Raw genomic sequence first — 20,940 nt, forward strand, 5'->3', positions numbered from 1 at the left:
GCATGCAACATAGAAGAGCCTGGGAGTACCTGGAAGAAGGCGTGGGGGGATATGCGGAAGGTGAGCCCCAGCAGCTCCTCCTGAATGTATCGGTCTCCAGCCACATGCTCCACGGGTAAATCCTCCAGGTTTGGCGACTTCCTACAGGATACACACAGCCGTCACTTTGTGCAGGTGGGAAGCGATGGAAACAGTTGAAAGAAATGAGTATTCCCTGTTACTTGGCCCAACCCGACCCATGCCACGGGTGGCTGGCATTCCTGTGCCATGATTACGGAGCAATTCAGTGTTAAACCCACTCACTGTTAGAGGGGGCTGCAATGCATTGATTTGGGGTTTCAAATCCAACCCTTCCCAAAACCTGAGCTAAACACACTATACTATTAACACTCTGTGGCTACTATTTCATCTCCCAGAATCCCCAGCTTGTCTCACACTCGCTGTATAAATATAATCTCTCCCTCCCAAGTGACATTTTCAGACTGGAATTTCACTTTCTGGTTCGATGCTGCCATGTTCTATCCCAGGTCACAATGGATTTCCGGTGGGTGGGGGGTGGGGTGTGGTGTGGTGTGGTGTGTGTGTGTGTGTCTCCCTCCCCCCACTTACAGAAAAGTTCCAAGAAAGTTTTGTAGAGGCCCGCCCTACAAAGGGAAGGACAGGCTTCTGAGAGGCCCGCCCTACAAAGGGAAGGACAGGCTTCTGAGAGGCCCGCCCTACAAAGGGAAGGACAGGCTTCTGAGAGGCCCGCCCTACAAAGGGAAGGACAGGCTTCTGAGAGGCCCGCCCTACAAAGGGAAGGACAGGCTTCTGAGAGGCCCGCCCTACAAAGGGAAGGACAGGCTTCTGAGAGGCCCGCCCTACAAAGGGAAGGACAGGCTTCTGAGAGGCCCGCCCTACAAAGGGAAGGACAGGCTTCTGAGAGGCCCGCCCTACAAAGGGAAGGACAGGCTTCTGAGAGGCCCGCCCTACAAAGGGAAGGACAGGCTTCTGAGAGGCCCGCCCTACAAAGGGAAGGACAGGCTTCTGAGAGGCCCGCCCTACAAAAGGGAAGGACAGGCTTCTGAGAGGCCCGCCCTACAAAAGGGAAGGACAGGCTTCTGAGAGGCCCGCCCTACAAAGGGAAGGACAGGCTTCTGAGAGGCCCGCCCTACAAAGGGAAGGACAGGCTTCTGAGAGGCCCGCCCTACAAAGGGAAGGACAGGCTTCTGAGAGGCCCACCCTAACAAAGGGAAGGACAGGCTTCTGAGAGGCCCGCCCTACAAAGGGAAGGACAGGCTTCTGAGAGGCCCACCCTAACAAAGGGAAGGACAGGCTTCTGAGAGGCCCGCCCTAACAAAAGGGAAGGACAGGCTTCTGAGAGGCCCGCCCTACAAAGGGAAGGACAGGCTTCTGAGAGGCCCGCCCTACAAAGGGAAGGACAGGCTTCTGAGAGGCCCGCCCTACAAAGGGAAGGACAGGCTTCTGAGCTTGATGGTCAACTGTATCAGGAGGCGAAAACAACCGACCTTTGACCTTCTTGAACAAAATACAGGGAGGTAACGCCGCTGTCCTTTCCGGATCCATCCATGAAATCCTTTGCCAGAGAAACCTTCAGTTCCGACATTTCTTCTGTGCTCAGTTTCTGCAGGGAAGCAAAATCCTAGTGTGTAAAAAATTATTTTTAATCTTACGAACAGTAAAAAGAAAAGAAACACCCAGAGAAAAGGATTGTGCACCTGGGGGTTAAAGTACACGATGGCCATAACCTGCCCCTTCCTGCTGCTACGGACAGTGAGCTGCTTCCAGTGGCCCTCATACGATTCAGGGCTGTACACGGCGTACGGAGTTGTCCTGCGTGCAAAGAAGAGACGTGTTATCCTGCTCACCCGAGCCCTGAAATGTACCCTAGTATCCGTTCTCATCAACTGGGCAGTTTCAATGCACATTTAAGGCTGCGTTTATAGGCGCGTGCGACGGAACGCATGGCGTTGCGCATGCCTGCCGCCTGAGCGATGTGTGCACCTTAGATGGAGGCAATGGGGAGGCGTGGCGGACGCGTCACCAGACTGGTTCGCCCTCATTGGCTGAACCGCTCACGTGACACGGCCGTCGCGCGAAAGTACAAAATAAATTGTATCATAAAAAAAAAAACTGCCACACGGTCGCTCTTCATCGCGCTCGCACGCACTATGGTTGGCACGATAGAGCTGCTGCACTTTGTTCACGCATCACGCAGACTGAGCCTCTGATTGAGCCAGCTGTGCTGAAGCTTGGATACTTTGAAAACCTGACACGTTGGGGAGGGGAACTTGAGAATTGAGCCCTCTGCACTAGAAGTTATAGCAGAGCTGCACTGCACCTGATATATTCCTGGAAAGCCTTCACCACCTTCTTGGCGACAGTGGGAATGTGAATAGTGTCATACGGCTCCACAACGGCACACGTCCCACCCTTATACTTTCCAAGGCGGCAGCCGACGGTTTTATCTTCTTGATTGACACCGACACCGATCAGGAATTCACATTTGTTCCGATACTCTGTCTGCGATGGGCGAGAAAACAAAATCTTGACATAGCCTCGTGTCTGGGACTCACAGGCAGGGGCGGCCAACTGCAGTCCTCAAGGGCCACAAACAGCTCAGGTTTTTTTTAGGATCTCAGCTTCAGCACAGTTGGCTCAATCAGTGGTTCAGTCTTCGACTAAGCCACTGATTAAGCCAGCTGTGCTGAAGCAGTGATATCCTTAAAACCTGACCTGTTGGTAACCCTTGAAAACTGAAGTTGGCCGCCCCTGCTCTAAGGTATATCCATATAAAAAGACCACCGGTCTTTAAACCAAACACCTCCAACTGTTAACCAGATAGAACCTTATAGGTGCTGCTCCTGATAGTTTGCTAATATTTTGATAACAATTTAATGTGGGAGGAGCGGCTCAATGAGTAAAGACAGACCCTGGTTCAATTCCCATATCAACTCCTTGTGATCTTGGGAAAGTCACTTTATCTCCCTGTGCCTCAGGCACCAAAACCATAGACAGTAAGCTCACCTGGGCAGGGACTGTGTGTGTATACATTCCTATGGTCCCGGTTGTAGGTCTGGGATGGGTGTTCTCCCTAAATTCCTGCATACGCCCTAATACAGAGTTTCTTGGCGAGTAGCGCATTCCTTAAAATGTAACCATGTGTATAGCAAATACATTCAGTGATTTTAATTTCCTTAAAAATTAGGATACCTTCTTATTTGGTCCTCTGAATGAGGGGGGAGGGGAATGAGGTGCAGGTCAATTAACCCATAGGCCACTTCAGGAGCTAATAAAGGTCAGGAGGGAGGAGAGTGGGCCCTTTCCTGTGCAAACCCCTGTTGAGCACATTGGGATTTCACACAAAAGGCAGCAACTAGGACTCCTTAAACCCGTTACTGCCATTGGTTTATTTAATTAGTAGGGTGGACATTTTGGATCTCCTATAGTGCAGGAGGGGGAGGAAAACAGGCATGGGGGGTATTTTGATTCCTCTCCTTGAACATACAGAAAGTATGAGGTATAGGCAGCACTACCGTGGGTGAGGATGTTACAACTAAATGTAAGGAATAGGTGCCCCCAATTCTACCTAAATAAACTATACAACAGAACTGGTGTTCCCAGCACTCCAAATAAAAGACTACAAGACGTGTGTGTATGCCACAAAATAACTTGCATTCAAAAATATTATACTACAATGCAACAAACAAGGGCTAAAAGCTTGGTGCAGACTCAGGCTGAGGGAGAGTGGAACGGGATGTCACACACAAGGGGTATTCCCCCCCCTCCCTCCTCACCTTGTCTGCTTATTGCATATGGTTGCGTAGTAGAATACTATTTTTTTTAATACACGTTATATTTTTCAATTTTCAATTTGGCCCAGTATCTGAAGGGGAGATTACACAAGTGCTCAAATTAACTAAGCAGCCAATGTGGACCTGACTTACTGCAATCTAAGTTCCTAAGACTTGGTGCCCCAGCCATTGCTTCCCTAGCCAACTCTATCCTGTCTGCAGGCCATATCCCTAAGTCCTGGAAAACTGCCAGAGTTGTCCCAATCTTCAAAAGTGAGGACAAAAACACAGTCTCAAACCACAGGCCAATCTCTTCTCCCAATACTATCCAAAGTCATGGGAAAATGTATTCACTCCCAATTAAGCGATTACTATACCAAGACAAATTTCCCTAGCCAATTCCAATCTGGCTTTCGCCCCAAACACTCCACGGTAACTACCCTGCTAAAAAGTTGCAATGAAATCCAGTGTGGAATGGAACTGGGACAACTCACTGGTGCAATATTCCTAGATTTTGCAAAGGCTTTTGATACTGTTGAGCGTGTTATCTTGCTTCACAAACTCCAGTGCTCTGGAATAGAGAAGCATGCTTTAAACTGGTTTCATTCCTACCTATCTGGTAGATCCCAACATGTGTCTATCTCAGGCTCTAACTCCAACCCCTTGGATAACACATGTGGTGTCCCGCAAGGCTCTGTTCTGAGGCCCCTACTCTTCTCAGTGTTCATCAATTATCTTCCTACAGCTTGTAAGGGAGCTTCAATACATGTAAGCAGATGACACAATCTTATATGCACACCGCCATAGCCTCTCCGACCTTGAACACATACTTCAGTCTGACTTTTTGAGACTTGAAAACTGGATTTCCCAAAACAAATGGTTTTTAAACACTGACAAGACTGTAACAATGGTATTTAGGACCAAGGCTACATTTTCAAAGCTTCTAATGACTGAGCTCCAGATCAGAACTAACGCTAATACCACCCTAACTTATGTTACTAGTTTCAAATATTTGGGCATATGGTTTGACTCCCATTTAACATTTTGGATGCACATTGATACCCTGACGACATCTAAAACCTATGCCAAATTATGTGTAATTTATAGGGGAAAAAACCTCCCTAACTCTGCTGGTCAGGAAGAGCATCGCACAGATGATACTAATGCCAATTATCGAATATGGGGACATATTATATGACTCGGCACCCCAAAACCCACCTTAGCAAACTTGATACCCTCTACAATACAATATGCCATTTTGTTCTCCAATGCAACAACAACACACATCACTGCGAAATGCTCAAAGAACTAGACTGGTCATCACTTGAGTCTCGGCGCAAAGTTCATCTTTCCTGTCTTGCCTTCAAATACTTTCTGGGCAAACTACCCGTCTACCTGAACATGCTCCTCACCCCTACCACATGCAGCACTTATCATCTGAGATCTGACTCCAAGAGACTGTTCATGGTCCCAAGGTTCAACAAAGTATCCGGCCGCTCCTCCTTCTCTTACCGTGCACTGGAACAACCTACCAGAGACTCTCACATCCACCACCAGTCTAAGTTCTTTCATAACTAAAGCTGTCTCACATTTTAATCTGGTCTGTAACTGTTACATACGCCTATAATATATATTATCTCTAACTGTGCATGCTATGTCTTGTATATAATGTATACCCTGTTCACTTATGTAACTATGTATTTGTAACCATGTATTTGTCATAACTAGGACATACTTGAAAATGAGAGGTAACTTTCAATGTACTTCCTGGTAAAACATTTTATAAATAAGTATTCCATAGGACCTCCCATTGGTAGAAAATCAATGTTTATGTGCAGCCTGACTGTATACATATGCCACTACAGTATGTAAACTGTATCTTCAGCCTGCCTAGTACTCTGGAATGTGAGGCGACTAAATACAATGTTAACAGGTAGAGATATAAATATACACACACATATACATACAGTGGTCGACAAATCACAAAAAAAATCTACTCGCCACCTAGTACCACACACGTGTGCTGCTTGGGCCAATAGGAGCTCGCCACGATGTTAAATCCACTCGCCCGGGGCATGCAAATGTATAGGTTTGTCGAACACTGTATGTATATATATATATATATATATATATATATATATATATATATATATATATATATATATATATATATCTCAAACATTGATTCTTTATTAAAAAATAAATTTTAAAAAAAGACGCACCCTCATACAAAAAAAAATAAACAAATTGTGGGGTATACCTGTGTGGGTGATGGTCTCACACCCTCCAGGGGACAGCATATTTTATCGTATTTCTGCTTCTGTACAAAGAGCCAGGGTAAGAGGGCTTTATTGGTGTTACCTATTTCCCTGTAAAACACAGACACACAAATTACATTGGTTGTTTTAACATCACATCAAAGACCGCAATTGAAATGTAAGAGTTTGGTTTCACTAAATCTAGAACAATGTCTCACAAAAAATATATGTATATAGCAGTTACAATAGACAGAGCCCTGCCATGTGCTATTTGTTGTGCTATTTGTTGTCAGAAGTTAGAACACATTTTTTTTGGCAGTTATATGAATGGAATAGATGTACCAAGTGGTTCTCATCTGACGTGAAATGTCGCCCCCTTGTTCTGTAACCTCCGTCGTCGAACCGACACGATCACATGGAAAGACCAATTGACGAACTGCCCTAAGCAGTTTACAGATGAAGGGCCTATGTTTCCATGTAACGATATCAGCACATCTGATAATCAGAGAACTGATGTGTTTGTGTCTGCCTTCTCTGAGCAGTATTAAACGCTGCTTCAAAGTTCATGTAAACTTTAGTCTTTACAAAGCAGGACTAGAATTGTTAGATCTTGTGTATGAGAGAAGAGGGAGCCCCAATTACTTTGTTAGCTTCTGCAGCACTTGCTCGCACTCTTGTTCCTTCCTTTTCAGTTGCAACTCGTACGGAACTTGCCACAGAGGGGTCACCACATCTGCAATCTGCTTACTGAGCGGCTCCTCCTCTGTGCCCTCCAGCACATGCTGGCGCTTACTCTCCGGCTGCTCCTTCTCATCCTCCTCTTGTTTCCTCTTTTTCATTATCGGATCAGCTTTGGGTTTTGCCAGTCGGACGCTCAGAGCACGGTTCTTCCACATGACCCTGTGTATGACTTTCATTGCCTTGTCCCTCTCCTCCTCGCTTTTAAAAGTCACAAACGCAAAGGTCTGCTTTCTAATAAGTTTTATCTTGTGAGGGGTCAGGCCGTACTTGGCAAGGAATTTCTTGAGGTCATTAAAGCCTATGTACTTTGGCAAGTTCTGTATTTCGACTTTGAAAATCTCTGATGTGAAAAGATCTTCCTTGATGTATCTGTAAATTCCAGCACTACCTGTGGTGTCTTCGCCCCCAGCGCCCTCAGTAGTGTCTTTCACTTGCCCTTCTGGGATTATGTTGTCATCTTCTGGGGAGCTTGTATTTTTCTGCTCTTCAGGAGCGCAGACACTTCCAGCACCAGGGACTTCCATCTCATGTTCAGTTCTGCAACGGTGAAGATTTACAATGAGCGACTTTGACTGAGCAACCGGCAGACAAGACGCACCATATCAGATAACTGCCTGCATCTCATACAGCACGTGTGCCTACATCACATACAGTGCGTGCCTACCCCTGACTACATCACATGCAGCACACGTGCCTACCTCCAATCACATCACATACAGTGCATGTGCCTACATCACATGCACCTACCTCCGCCTACATCACATGCAGCATGTGTCTACCTCCACCCACATCACATGCAGTGCATGTGCCTACATCACATGCAGCACGTGTGTCTACCTCCACCCACATCACATACAGTGTGTGTGTCTACATCACATGCAGCACGTGTGCCTACCTCCACCCACATCACATGCAGCACATGTGCCTACCTCCACCCACATCACATGCAGTGCGTCTGCCTACATCACATGCAGCACATGTGCCTACCTCCGCCTATATCACATAAAGCATATCTGCCTACCTCATGTATACAACAGGAAACATCCTCCTAAAAACAAGAAGAATTTTAATCCAGACAGATCAACATTTCAGTCAAACACACTGACCTGTGACCGAAACGTTGATCTGTGTGGATTAAAATTGTTTTTTTTTTTTTTGTATGAAGACCTCTGGAGTGCGTGATCTCTCTGCACCTGAGGCAGTTACATAAAACCAGCGAGTGCACCGAATTCTTTCGTCTACCTCCTGTATACCTACATCACATTCAGCGTGTGAGCCTATATCTACTTACATTAAATACACTACACAAAAAAGCCAACATGAATCAAACAAAGCAGCAACACTCTCTCGCAATGCTCAATAATACTCGCTCAATAATACTCGCTCAATAATACTCGCTCTCTCACATGGAAGCCGCCATGTTAGTGACGTCACAGGAAACTGATTAACAGTTTTCCCGGTCGCCATCTTGTAGCAGAACCGGAAGCTGCCCGCTTTTTGTCGCCAAACAATCGATTAATTCGTTCATCAGCCCCCGACGGATACCGAAGCGCCGTGACGTCATCAGCATATCTGCCAATATTTATTATTATTATGTATGCGTAATTAATTATGGCGTTGGCGCCGCGGAAGGAAGGAAGTGACGTCAGCGCGCTAGGGGGAGGGGAGACATAGTTCCGGTGGAGGGAGGCGGCGCGACGCACGTTACGCACGGAGCTTACGCACGCGACGCACAGAAGGGGAGGAAGGGAAAACAGCGCGAAACCCGTGGAGAGCACTGCGAGACAGAGAAGAAGCCGCCGTCGCCCGCACAATCCGACTCCATCCTCCGCCCGATGGCTGACACCAAGGTACAAACCGGACCCCGCGGCTCACACACTCCCCCGCTGCCACCGGGGCGCTGTATTATCCCGCCCGGCGGCTTCCTGTGCGTGCTCCGGCCCGGGAGGGGCAGCCATCCCGGCGACCGGATACACTCAGGCATGATATGTATATAGATATACACCCACGTGTGTGTATATATATATATATATATATATATATATATATATATAAAATGAGGTGTGTGTATGTATATATATATATATATATATATATATATAATGAGGTGTGTGTGTGTATATATATATATAATGAGGTGTGTATATATATATATATATATATATATATATATATATATATATATAATGAGGTGTGTGTGTATATATATATATATATATGAATATGATGTATGTGTGCTCACTACAGGTCTGGGTCTACTCTATAGACACGTGTGTATGTATATATAGCTATCTATATATATATATATCTTATTCCTTATAATCCCCGAAGTTGATGTATAAACCAGTACAGAAGTCTTCCCAATCTCAGGTTTGTTTGTACCACGCCAGGTATATGTGCCACTGCGAGAGATTTATGTTGTTGCATCTCTCCCATGAAAACTGTGTAGAAACCTCTTCAATTCTCTTCTGCTTGTAATGTGCTTGCCCTTCCCCTTTAATGTGCTCCGTGTGATTTATATATATATTTGTACATACAGAGCAGAGGCTCGTGAGGTCCTTCAACCTGCACTGGTGAAGGAAACCTCATGTGCCTGGTGTGCTGGTCACAATGAGGTCTACAGAGCATTGCACGCCCTATTTAATCCATGAAAATCCATGAATAACGGTCTTCTTAGCCCTGTTATAGGTCGCACCTACGAGGAATGTAGACTGCTACAGGATGAGTACAGCTTCCAAAGGGTTTAATTACATGGCCAGTGGAAAAACAAGTCTTTACAAGTTGTTATAGCAGATAATTGCTCCTAATCTAATTGTATATGAGCTTTGCACCTATAACACTCTCCGCCACCCCCATATAAATATTTGTATTTTCACTATACCTGATTTGGGGTCCCCTGGAGCTGATCGTTCCTCAACCTTCAGGTTCTCCCCCTTGTCCCAAAGATATTGTGGTTTTGACACTTAAACCAAGCCACAAGTATTACCACAGATTCACCTTCCAGTATTCTTGCCTGGTGGACAAACCTAGTTGATCAGGAATCTGGTGGTCCATGTAGGTTAGGGGAATACTAATCAGCTCATGAGGGAGCCCCATGATGCAGGAAAGCTAAAAAAAAAAAATATATATTGACTGGATATACATTTTTAAAAGTAGAGCGGTGTGGACTTCTGCTTCCAGAACCCTGAATATATTATGCAAATGCATGTCTCTAACAGGTACAATATACAGCATATAAATAAGATACAGGCAGTAGAAACTGTGAACATCTGTTCCTGGAGGTTTTCTTGTTCATTTTGTACTGGGCAGGACCATATCACATTGTGCTCCTCTGAGCATCATAGGGGGTGTCTAGCGTTTTGATACATGAAGGGAACATATAATGACCCGCCTTCCATCATTCAGAAAATAAAACCAAAGCCTATCGTGTTCTGTAATACACATCATACAGTTTACATTTATTATCTACCATTTCAAGGTCTCTAGACAACCCATTGTGTAATTAATGGAATCGTTTCTCATGGGTTGACGTTTAGCACTGTGTTTCACTGCATGTTCATCACGCCTGGCATCAGTAATGTAATATAGAAGCCACTGAGCCAACCTGACCTCAGAAAACATAGCTTACAGAGCCTCATTCATTTCTCACCCCCTCACCACTTGCAACACTAGTTATGATTTGATCTTTTAACAGAAAGAGGCATTTAATGTCCAAAATCTCTTAGTGTGAAATAACTTTAATGGAGAATCGTAAAGATGGCAACCGTCGTCAATTTTGTACTGAGTCGTTTGGTTCAATGAAACTTTCAGGGTCTAGAGCCGGGGTAGCCAACTCCAGTCCTCAAGAGCTACTAAGAAGTCAGGGTTTCAGGATATCCCTGCTTCAGCACAGTTGGCTCAATGAAGTCGAAGACTGATCCACCTGTGCTGAAGCAGAGACCCAGAAAACTTGACCTGTTGGGATCTGTTGAGGTCTGGAGTAGGCAACCCCTGTTATAGATTGAACCTGATGTTCTATAGTAGCTGTGCTGATCCTGGAGAAACGTTTTGAAGGACTAGCAGAGTTCTTCATAGATGCAATTTGTGTCTACTGGACTTGGCCGAAGTTTGCAGAGCTCCTCATAAAAACAGTTACAGAGACCTAGGTGTAAAACGTTGTCTGAACATTAAAGTTCTTCCCTATTGCAGCATAGCTGTATTGATCAGAAGGATCACACATTGAACACTTGCTGTGCAATGTCTTCCAGGTCCCTTTGGTAGCAAAGGGGTTAATGGGAGGTTAGTGCTGCTATGCCTTTCCTACAATACTCTTGTTCATCCTCTGCTATTCTGTTGACAGAGCACTGGGTCAGCACAATTCCTGTTGAACTTTTTGTTATCACTGGCTGGAAAGACATCTGAGTGGTATCTGCACGTTTTCTGCTTTGCTGTGGGCAGAAAATTGGTGTTGGGGATGGAAATTAACAAAAATCAAACACTTTCAAATGTTGGGTTCATTGACCAAATGGACAAGCCTTCCAAGCTCGTTGGAATGGCCCAGCAGCTGAGACCTCGTCTCCCCCAAGTTGAAACTATTGTGGGGACACCCACATGTTATTGGTTGGATGTTTAAAAAAAAAACTGAATTTTGGGTTTAAGACTGGGCTAAGTATGATCTTCCAGTCCTAAACACGTTTCTGCAGTTTGGCGACTTTCACGGCCTGAAATGGCAATATACCATCTGCCAATGGCGGGTCCATTCGGTCACTTAGTCTAATGCAGGGGAGTGTAAACTTTTCCTGCTGCGCCTCCCTGTCTAGCTTGCCCCAGTAAGTCCTCCCACCTTACATCCGCGTCAAATGACACTGCGGGGTCATGTCACGTGACCCGTGGCGTCATTGGACCCACGTTGTCTTTGACGCCGGCGACGCGTAACACAGCTGGCTGAAACAAGGTAAGTGGAGTGTTGAAGCCTCACGCGATCCCCCGGCATTAAATGCTTTGGGGAAGAGCGTGGGGCCTCTGCAACTGCCTGTGGCCCCCAGAAAAATCTCCCGTCCCCCTGTTTGCACACCGCTGGTCTAAAGTAACATGTTAATGTTGGGCCAGTAAAGCTTGCCGGGCTCTTGTTTGATTCGGAGGCGCGGCTATTCATTCTGCAGCCTTTGTAGAAAGTGCGTCTCCAATTCTTTTGGGGGCAAACTGATGTGTTTTGGATATCTGAAAGTGTAATGGTGGGAAACTGATGCCCCTGTCTTATGGAAGATCAAAAAAAAAGCCAATGGCGATAAGACTGTAAATTAGCCTGTCATGACTAGTAGCCATTTGGAAGAGAGACAATGCATGTCTTGTCTTCGTTTTAGGATTCTAAAGAGGAGCTTGAAACCTCTACTGACAATACAGAGGATACCAACCACGACCCTCATTTCGATCCTATAGTTTCACTGCCGGAGCAAGATATCAAGACACTTGAAGAAGATGAGGAAGAGCTGTTTAAGATGTGAGTAACACTTTCACTGTCTCGGAGCCTTTTTTTGGATTGGTTGTTGAAACCACTTTATTGCAATTACATTACAAGGTGAAGCACAGTGCCCACTCGGTTATTGCAGTTAGTGCTTCTCTGTTCTGCTGTTAATGCAGAAATCGTACCAAATTTTTTTTGTTGAACCCCAATAGTTTCATGGTTCCCAAGATACTCTGATGTGCCCACGTTCTCCGAGGTTTTTTAAATGGCTGCTCAATAGGAATCTGCAAAGGATGGTATTATCGTTGATTTTGTGAAGCGCCAATATATTCTGCAGCGCTGTACAAATGGGGTACAGAGTTATGTATACAGCCGGGCCCCGCTTTTCGGCGATACGGCGGTGCCGTGAAGGGGGCCGCCATGATCGCGCATACGCAGAACGGCGCATTGCCGGTCTGCGCATGCGCACCTAACGAAAATCGCCGGTTCCACTTTATGGCGATTTCCGCTTTGCGGCGGGTCCTCAGAACGGAACCCGCCGTATTAGTGGGGCCCTGCTGTATTACATAAATGGTTACATACAAGTGAGGATAAACAAAGGTAATCAGGGCCTGATCTTGAGAGCTTACACTCTAGAGGGAATGAGGGACAGTGTTTAAACAATGTGAGGTGAATGCTCCATTGTAGGATCAGGTGTGGCTCTTGTTAGAATATATCACACGGTTCAACTGTAAATTACGACTTTAAATTTGTCAGAGTGTATGCAACTCTCGTAACCATGTTTTATTCCTTATTTCTTTACAATAAAACATTTAACTACACGAGGAATAATATGAGTTACTTGCACCTTCAATATTTGGGTTCTTTTAATTCTAACACATATAATAATGTTTTTCTTAATGGTACCATCTAGCTAAATTGTCATATGGATTTAAATAATTTTTTCCCCTGTTAGAGGTGCTATTTTTATTTGCATACCAATTATTTAGCGATGAGGCTAATTTCAGAATTGGCACAAAGTAATGTTAATACCTGCAGAGTTTTTGGGGTTCCCATGTAATACGTGCCTTTGACGGGCACGGTAACCAATCATCCGCTTTTGCACATTGGGGAACTGGGCGAGCTCCGCTGCATTTTGAGTTGAGAAATGGGCATATTGTGTTTGATCAGCTTAAACTTCCCTGCTCGCCTAAACCAATACAAGTGCTAAGCCTTCTGCTATAAAAGTGCTAACCTGCTCTTCCTCCTGCAGGCGTGCAAAGTTGTTTCGATTTGCGTCTGAAAATGACCCACCTGAGTGGAAGGAACGAGGCACTGGGGATGTGAAACTGCTGAGACACAGGGAGAGGGGGACAATTCGCCTCTTGATGAGGAGAGATAAAACCTTAAAGATCTGTGCAAATCACTATGGTAAGGGTTTGTTGTTCAGGAATCTCAGAATGTGGGACATCTCCCCCGTGTAATGGGCAGGCATTGTGCAGCAGCGGCGTTTTGGGTGATAATTTCTATGCGGTTTTAGGTCTGTTATAAACCAGTATCATTTTTTTTTTTTTTTTTTAATTGTAAGGGTGTGCAGCAGTTTTCCATGCACGAAACTTGGCATATACAGCTAAACCCCGTTATAACGCACCTCGCTATACCGCGATTCGGTTATAACGCGGTTTTCCTGTGGCTCCCGTTTTAAGTCATGCAATAGCAGTTCTCTTGATGAAATACAGCTGAACGACATGTATGTTTTTTTTTAAAATAAAGAAACAATCCAAAACTGAAAGTATTGCATGTAAAAAAAAGTGTTTACAAATAATTACAATGGTGTGTTTCTATAGCACAAATAGATTACAAATGACACGCTTACTATGAAATTGAATTATGCATACAAACTGGTGCCACACACCTCTCCCACTATACACATTTTGCTTGCACAGCCTTATACTGGCATTTTGTTTGCATTTTGCCAAAGACTTTAGAAAAGGTCTACGTGCACAGCATTGATGTGACATTAGCCTAAATTCCTATATCACGGAGCAACACAAGTGCAAAGACAGATCTTGTCCTTTTGTGTCATACAGCTAAGAACGGTTATACATGAACAAACTGACAGATATCCAACTCCTCCTATCGGAGGGGCCCAGTCGGTCAAACTCTTCCCCCCCTTCTAATAAATAATGGCAGCTGTCTGAAAAACATTATAACAGCTGGGCAAAACAGTCAACTCGAACATGAATAGGTTTACTAAATGAAATCTCGGAAAGCAGACAAAAACAGCAGCTCACGGCAGTCCGCTGCGTGGCTTTCTACCTGCAGTTGCATAAACTGACGCTCGTAATCTGCAGGACTAGAAAATTCATTGCAAAAGGAGGGGGGGAAAAAATGGCTGCAGCCGTGAGCTCAGCTAGCTGCTCTGAAAAATATCTCCACTGTATGTCAAGCTATTAACTCCCTGAAGCCTGCGCTAGCTACACTGCCTGTCTACACAGGAATTGATCGCATCCTCAGTTTTTTTCCCCTGCATTCTTCTACAGACTACAAAGGGTCCTTAACTCCTCTCTAGGCTTTAAACAAAAATGCAGGAACAGTGGTTGAGTGGTAAACAAAACAGGCTGAAGGGTTGGAGCAGTAAGCGACACTTGATTAACTCTTGCAATGCCTTGTTGCATGTGGGATTTCAAAATGCATAGACCACCAAGTAACACAGACAAACCTATTTACAACAGAAATGCGCAAAGAAGGCACTAAAGATCACATGTAAACCATTCTACTCTCATAAATTCACTACAAAGGAAACTGCATTGCCAGTTCACCTTATGGAGTAAAACTGCCTTGAAATAGAAGAAAACATTTCTGTTTATTTTTTATTGAACAGCACAAAAAGCAGACAAAGGTTTAATGTTAAACTGCTCATCACTTGACCTAGTCAAGAGACAGAGATATACACACATGTAGAGAGACAGAGATACACACACACATAGAGAGAGACAGAGATATACACACACATAGAGAGAGACAGAGATATACACACATATAGAGAGACAGAGATATACACACATATAGAGAGACAGAGATATACACACATAGAGAGATAGAGATACACACACATAGAGAGACAGAGATATACACACACACACACATGCTCTGACCTCCCCGGCAGGCTGCCATTGAAGAAAAAAAACCACACGGCTGCCGGAGGGGGCTGGGAGGGAGAGGGGAGGGGCTGGGAGGGAGAGGGGAGGGGCTGGGAGGGAGAGGGAGGGAGGAGAGATGAATCGTCGCCATTTGTAGGGCTTCCGGCCACCTCTTCCTTCCTTCCCTCCTCACTCCCTCCCGATCAGGTGCGCGGCGGCCATTTTTTTTAAAAAAAATTAGCGCGACCCCGTTACTAACGCGGTGGTCTCGGGGTGGACCCCGAGGACCGCGTTATAACGGGGTTTAGCTGTATTCATAAGTTTCTAATTACAAGTGAAGTAATGATGTATTACAGCAGGCCTGCACAGCTCCAGTCCCTCGGGGGCTGCAAAGAGGCCAGGTTTTCAAGATATCCCTACAGTCGTACTGAGCCACTAATTGTGCTAGCTGTGCTGATGTAAGGATATCCTGAAAACCTGGCCTGTTTGTGTCCCTCGAGGACTGGTTGTACAGGCCTGTATTACAGTATCATTATACGAGGTGTCAGACCAAGAGCAGATGGGGAATTTTGCTGACTAAATACCGGGTACCAAGTTGTGACATGTTGAAACATGATTTTTGGCAGAGTAAGCGAATGCTGGTGTGTGTTTAATATTTGTATTTTAGAAACCATTGTCTTAATAGCTAATAATGAATGGTAATTAGTCAAGACAAATCACTAATGGTGAAATAGAAACTTCATTGGAGTGTCACACCCAGCATTGACTGCACATGAACTCCTGGTAGCTTGGCAAACCCTCCAGGTGTGTTACTGTTGTAACCATAATGCATTCTTTAATGATCCTTTGCAGAAAATACATTCTCTCCTGTCTTCTAGTTACACCGCTAATGGAACTGAAGCCCAACGCGGGAAGTGACAGGGCATGGGTCTGGAACACATACGCCGATTACGCAGACGAAGCCCCTAAACCAGAACTCCTGGCAATTCGCTTTTTAAATGCAGAAAGTGAGTACTGCTAAACAGAAGCGGTTCTCTTAATCCAGGGGTGCTCGACTCCAGTCCTCAAGCGCCCCCCCCAACAGGTCAGGATATCCCAGCTTCAGCACAGGTGGCTCAATCAGATTGATTCACCTGTGCTGAAGCTGGGACTGATTAAGCCACCTGTGCTGAAGCAGAGATCATGGAAACCTGGTGTGGGGGGGACTAAAGTTGAGCACCCCTGTATTAATCAACTCTTGTGTTACACAATGCCACGGGCTTACAGAATAAACTATTAATATTCCCCTCTTGCACAAGACCTCAATTTAAGTGTCCAGGTTCTGTATTATTGTGTTGGATTCTTGACCTGGAAAAATATGCTACACAAATAGCAATTCTTCATTTTGACTAATTTATAGAATACCTTGGCAGGGCCCGTGCAGATGCCTACATGCCCCAACGCTATAACTTTCCTATCCCACCTTAAACCCGCGGAAACATGGTGCTTTTTTTTTTTTTTTTTAACAGTAGGATGCAGAACCGTTTTTTTTTTTTTGTTTTCATTTATCTCCCTCTAATAACCAGATGCCCAGAAGTTCAAGGCAAAGTTTGAAGAATGCAGAAATGGTGTGAAGGAGAGAGGACCGAAAGGTAAGGAGGATTCAAGGTCACCAGGTCGACCTTGGTGACCTGAACCATTGCAGACTCACTCTGTGCCCAACTGCAGCCTCCAGTTACGGCGCTTTTTCTGTCTGCTAAAGAAAGTCCAGGATCTTCAGAACGCTTCTCCTGATCTAGAGGAAAGCGGCCTAGTAGATCATGGAACACAAGCCAAATGAGACATTTTAATTAAATGGGTGTACCCACTTAACGTAGCTGCACTAACCGCTTAGCTGTTTTTACTTGGGAAGCTGCTCCCTGATCTGTTCCACTCATACATTGCCTGATATAATATAATTGGGTTTGGCGCAGCACGCTGAGCTCCAATTAGGAAAGGTACCTGCTCAGTCTACTGTTCCAATCCTGTTCTAACTACTGTGGCGGTTATCACGTGTCAAAGAAGCTGTCCCTGCTACCTTTTTATGGTGGTTAAACAGTGAGGGGAGGTTGGGGGGACAACAAAGTAATTGCTACCACAACATTTTTACACCTAGTTTGTGTTGGACATGGGGTGGGCAATTCCAGTCCCCCAAGAGCTACCTGGAATAACTCCAGTATTCAAGGGCCACCACCACGTCGGGTTTAAACGATATTAAACATGTCAGAGTGCACCACCTGTGCTGAAGCAGGGATCTCCTACAAACCTGACCTGTTGGTGGCCTTTGGGGACTGGAGTTGCCCACCCCTGTATTAGATGCTACTTTGCCATTTCCTGGTACAGAGTTGTGCTTTGAAATGGTCTCGATCACGGAGCAATAGTGAATGTCCCAACAAATCCCTTTATTCTCGGCAGACACGACCAAAAATGATAGCCCTGACAAGGTGGCTGAAAAACTAGAAGAGCTGTCGGTAAAGGAGAATAAGGTGCAAGAGAAGGAAGAAGAGACCAAGCCAGAAAAAGCAGAAGACCCACAATAAGTCATCTAGAGCCTTGTACTTTTATTTTTTACAAGGGACTTTATAACAAAGAAAAAAAGCACTGAGTTAAACCATTCAGGTTGTTTTTTTCTAAGCTTTTGCCCTTCAGACGTTTTCTTCAGACAAAAAAAAATTCCATTCCCCAGTCATGCAAATGTACTGTGCTAACTTTCTTTTTCCATAGTGGAAACACTTTATTTAATAGGCATCCAAAAGAATGAATAAAACTAGTTTGAAAAAATGCATCAAAGGACAGGACTGGATTCTATAATTGTTGTGCTAAAGTGTTGTATCTTTCAGAGGGGGAGGATAGTGTGTTTGTGTGTGTTTGTGTGTGTTTGTGTGTGTTTGTGTGTGTTTGTGTGTGTTTGTGTGTGTGTCATAGACTCATGTATGTGTCTATAATATACGCAAAAATAACTTGAGCCTACCATTTCTTTAAGGGTGGGTGTGTCCATTGGAAGGTTTGAATTATGGTGTTTTTTTAAGGGGCCCTGTTAGGATGATTTGTTAATTGAAGAATCGATTTGAGCGGAGAATGAATACATTTTGTGAGTTTTCATAAATGCCTGAGGATGCTTTAGAGAGAACATGTTACAAAACGGTATTTAATGTGTCTGTTTGAGAATCCCTTTTATCCTATGTAACATTTCAACAAACCCCACATTTTTTTGGTTCTCCTTGGTACCTAATCACCAAAGAATGAATTTAGTCTTGTGTAACGGGGGGTTTTTTTGTTTTTTTTCCTTGGATGGGTGGAGGTGGCGTTTCTATCTCTGACGCACCTCTGCTTTCTAACGGTATTAGTACTATAAAGTCGTGCTTGGAATGTACACCATGTCTATTTCAAAATAAAATACCCTATTTGAAGTGGAACACATTGCCTGTGAGATTTGGGGTTTGCCTTTGAGGTCGGCTTCGATTGTTTAACTATAAAGTGCTTCTTTAAAAACAAAATACATTCAAAGTGGCTTTGCGTCCATTGGGTAGTATCCCAAGGCAGATGAGACTGGAGACTCGGCTTTGTGCCTTTCCGTTTGGCTAATAGACCTGCTAGCACAGGGACGGCCAACTCCAGTACTCAAGAGCCACTAACGGGTCATAGTTTTCAGGATCTCCCTACTTCAGCACAGGTGGCTGTCAGAATGTCTAAGCCACCTGTGCTGAAGCAGGGATATCCTCAACCTGACGTGTTGGCTACTGCTGTGCTAGAGTGTTCTTGTGCTGCAAGGAAATTCTCCCACTTCACGTTCTTTAGAAATTAATAAATCGGCCCGGGAATGCCTATTTTGTTTGGCTGCTTCTGATCTTGAATGCTTATGTCGGGAAGCCTCAACTCACTGGCAGTTTGCAGATAAGCTGCATGTCAGATATTCCTCCTTCCAAGTCTGTCTTTTTTTTGAGTGTAATGTGCTGAATCTGTGTGTTTGTGCTTGGCGGTGCCAACGTTGGGATTACTAGAATCCCTACGAGTGAGTAAAAGGGCCCGGTGAGTGAAGACTCTCCTTTTGTTGAAGATGCGTTCCGTTCACCAGCACCCTCACTGAAATAGCTACGTTTTTGTCTTGATGGTTTGAAGGCAAAAATTCCCTTTTCAGTCCTGGCGGTGCTTTGGCTCAATTTTTCTATTTCAAGAGATTTTGCTTGTTAACAAATGTTTTCTGTGCTTTGTGAGGTTGGTGGCTTCCAGCCGCTTTAAGGCGTTCTGAAGTTTTGCGGTTATGAAGTGTGACCACCCGTTCCAACCCTGGTCCGGCTCGCAAGGGACCAGTGTAAACTGTTTGCACATAACCTGCTGGTGTAAATAACATCCAGACTTTAGTTTGTTAATGTTTGAGAATCTTATAACGAGTTCTTCACGTTTTTCAGAAATATCTTCAGTGTGTTATGAAGTACAATCAATAAAGATCCACTCGCTGTTTCAGGAAAATTTGTTCATTTATTTTTTTTTATTTTTGTAAGCCTTGTGTTACAATAAATGAACATTTGAAATACATGGATATCTCACCAGTTGGCGATTTAATACACTATATCAGTGGTTTCCAACCTTTTTTGTGGGGGTTAAGGAAACTTAAGTGAAATTCTGAGGAACCACCAACCCTCTAATATTGCGTCTGAGATCAGATGTATTGTAAATTCTTCTGTATTTGATACCATTTTCAAAGGACCAGAACATTACAGGGAACCCTTTAAGCATGCCAGGGGAATCCAAGGGTTCCTAGTAACCCTGGTGGAAAAACACTGCACAACTGCCAGAGTTGTCCCAATCTTCAAAAAGTGGGGACAAAAACACTATCTCAAACTACAGGCCAATCTCTCTTCTCCCAATACTATCCAAAGTCATGGGAAAATGTGTTCACTCCCACTTAAGCGATTACTATACCAAGACAAATTTCCCTAGCCAATTCCAATCTGGCTTTTGACCCAAACACTCCACCGTAACTACCCTGCTAAAAGTTTGCAATGAGATCCAGTGTGGAATGGAACGGGGACAACTCACTGGTGCAGTATTCCTAGATTTTGCAAAGACTTTTGATACTGTTGATCATGTTATCTTGCTTAACAAACTCCAGAGCTCTGGAATAGGGAAGCATGCTTTAAACTGGTTTCATTCCTACCTATCAGGTAGATCCCAACGTGTCCATCTCAGGCTCTTAACTCCAACCCCTTGGATAGCACCTGTGGGGTCCCGCAAGGCTCTGTTGTGGGGCCTCTACTCTGTGTTCATCAATGATCTTCCTACAGCTTGTAAGGGAGCTTCAATACACATGTATGCAGATAACACAATCTTATATAGCCATAGCCTCTCCGACCTTGAACACATACTTCAGTTTGACATTTTGAGACTTGAAAATTGGATTTCCCAAAACAAACTGTTTTTAAACACTGACAAAGACTAACAATGATATTTGGGACCAAGGCTAAATTTTTAAAGCTTCTAATGACTGAGTTCCAGATCCGAACCAAAGCTAACACCACCCTAACGCCTGTTAATGGTTTGAAATACTTGGGCGTATGATTTGA

General features: G+C 44.5%; 2 protein-coding genes and 1 non-coding gene across 5 annotated transcripts in view; 2 read left to right on the forward strand and 1 right to left on the reverse strand.

The window, feature by feature from the left end:
* TRMT2A (tRNA methyltransferase 2A) overlaps positions 1 to 8,430 on the reverse strand; it is a 14,192-nt gene extending 5,762 nt beyond the window's left edge. The window contains exons 1-7 of one of the 3 annotated variants that reach the window (XM_075568585.1): positions 8,200 to 8,430; positions 6,695 to 7,330; positions 6,055 to 6,163; positions 2,342 to 2,523; positions 1,719 to 1,833; positions 1,509 to 1,624; positions 30 to 141 (exon numbers count right to left, since the gene is read on the reverse strand). In XM_075568585.1, coding sequence (XP_075424700.1) covers positions 30 to 141; positions 1,509 to 1,624; positions 1,719 to 1,833; positions 2,342 to 2,523; positions 6,055 to 6,163; positions 6,695 to 7,330; positions 8,200 to 8,213 — 1,284 coding nt within the window. In that variant the 5' untranslated portion in view covers positions 8,214 to 8,430. The other 2 variants (XM_075568586.1, XM_075568587.1) reach the window with 2 other exon arrangements.
* Positions 8,377 to 19,846, forward strand: RANBP1 (RAN binding protein 1). The gene is made up of 6 exons (XM_075568588.1): positions 8,377 to 8,643; positions 12,136 to 12,272; positions 13,489 to 13,646; positions 16,237 to 16,365; positions 16,924 to 16,989; positions 17,792 to 19,846. Exons 1-6 carry the CDS (start codon positions 8,629 to 8,631, stop codon positions 17,914 to 17,916), a joined length of 630 nt encoding a protein of 209 aa, XP_075424703.1. The 5' UTR covers positions 8,377 to 8,628; the 3' UTR covers positions 17,917 to 19,846.
* On the forward strand, positions 17,039 to 17,170 carry LOC142465322 (small nucleolar RNA SNORA77). The gene has a single exon (XR_012787850.1). It is a non-coding gene; the product is annotated as a small nucleolar RNA SNORA77 (small nucleolar RNA).
* Positions 19,847 to 20,940: the final 1,094 nt, after the last annotated feature.

Source organism: Ascaphus truei, chromosome 13 (genome assembly GCF_040206685.1).
Source record: "Ascaphus truei isolate aAscTru1 chromosome 13, aAscTru1.hap1, whole genome shotgun sequence".
Classification (NCBI taxonomy): Eukaryota; Metazoa; Chordata; class Amphibia; order Anura; family Ascaphidae; genus Ascaphus; species Ascaphus truei.

What these genes read in the sequence shown, in the direction of transcription:
- RANBP1 (XM_075568588.1), top strand. An exon ending in TCGCTTTTTAAATGCAGAAA is followed by an intron (nt 16,366 to 16,923) that starts GTGAGTACTGCT and finishes TCTAATAACCAG; the next exon opens with ATGCCCAGAAGTTCAAGGCA. An exon ending in GAAGGAGAGAGGACCGAAAG is followed by an intron (nt 16,990 to 17,791) that starts GTAAGGAGGATT and finishes TATTCTCGGCAG; the next exon opens with ACACGACCAAAAATGATAGC.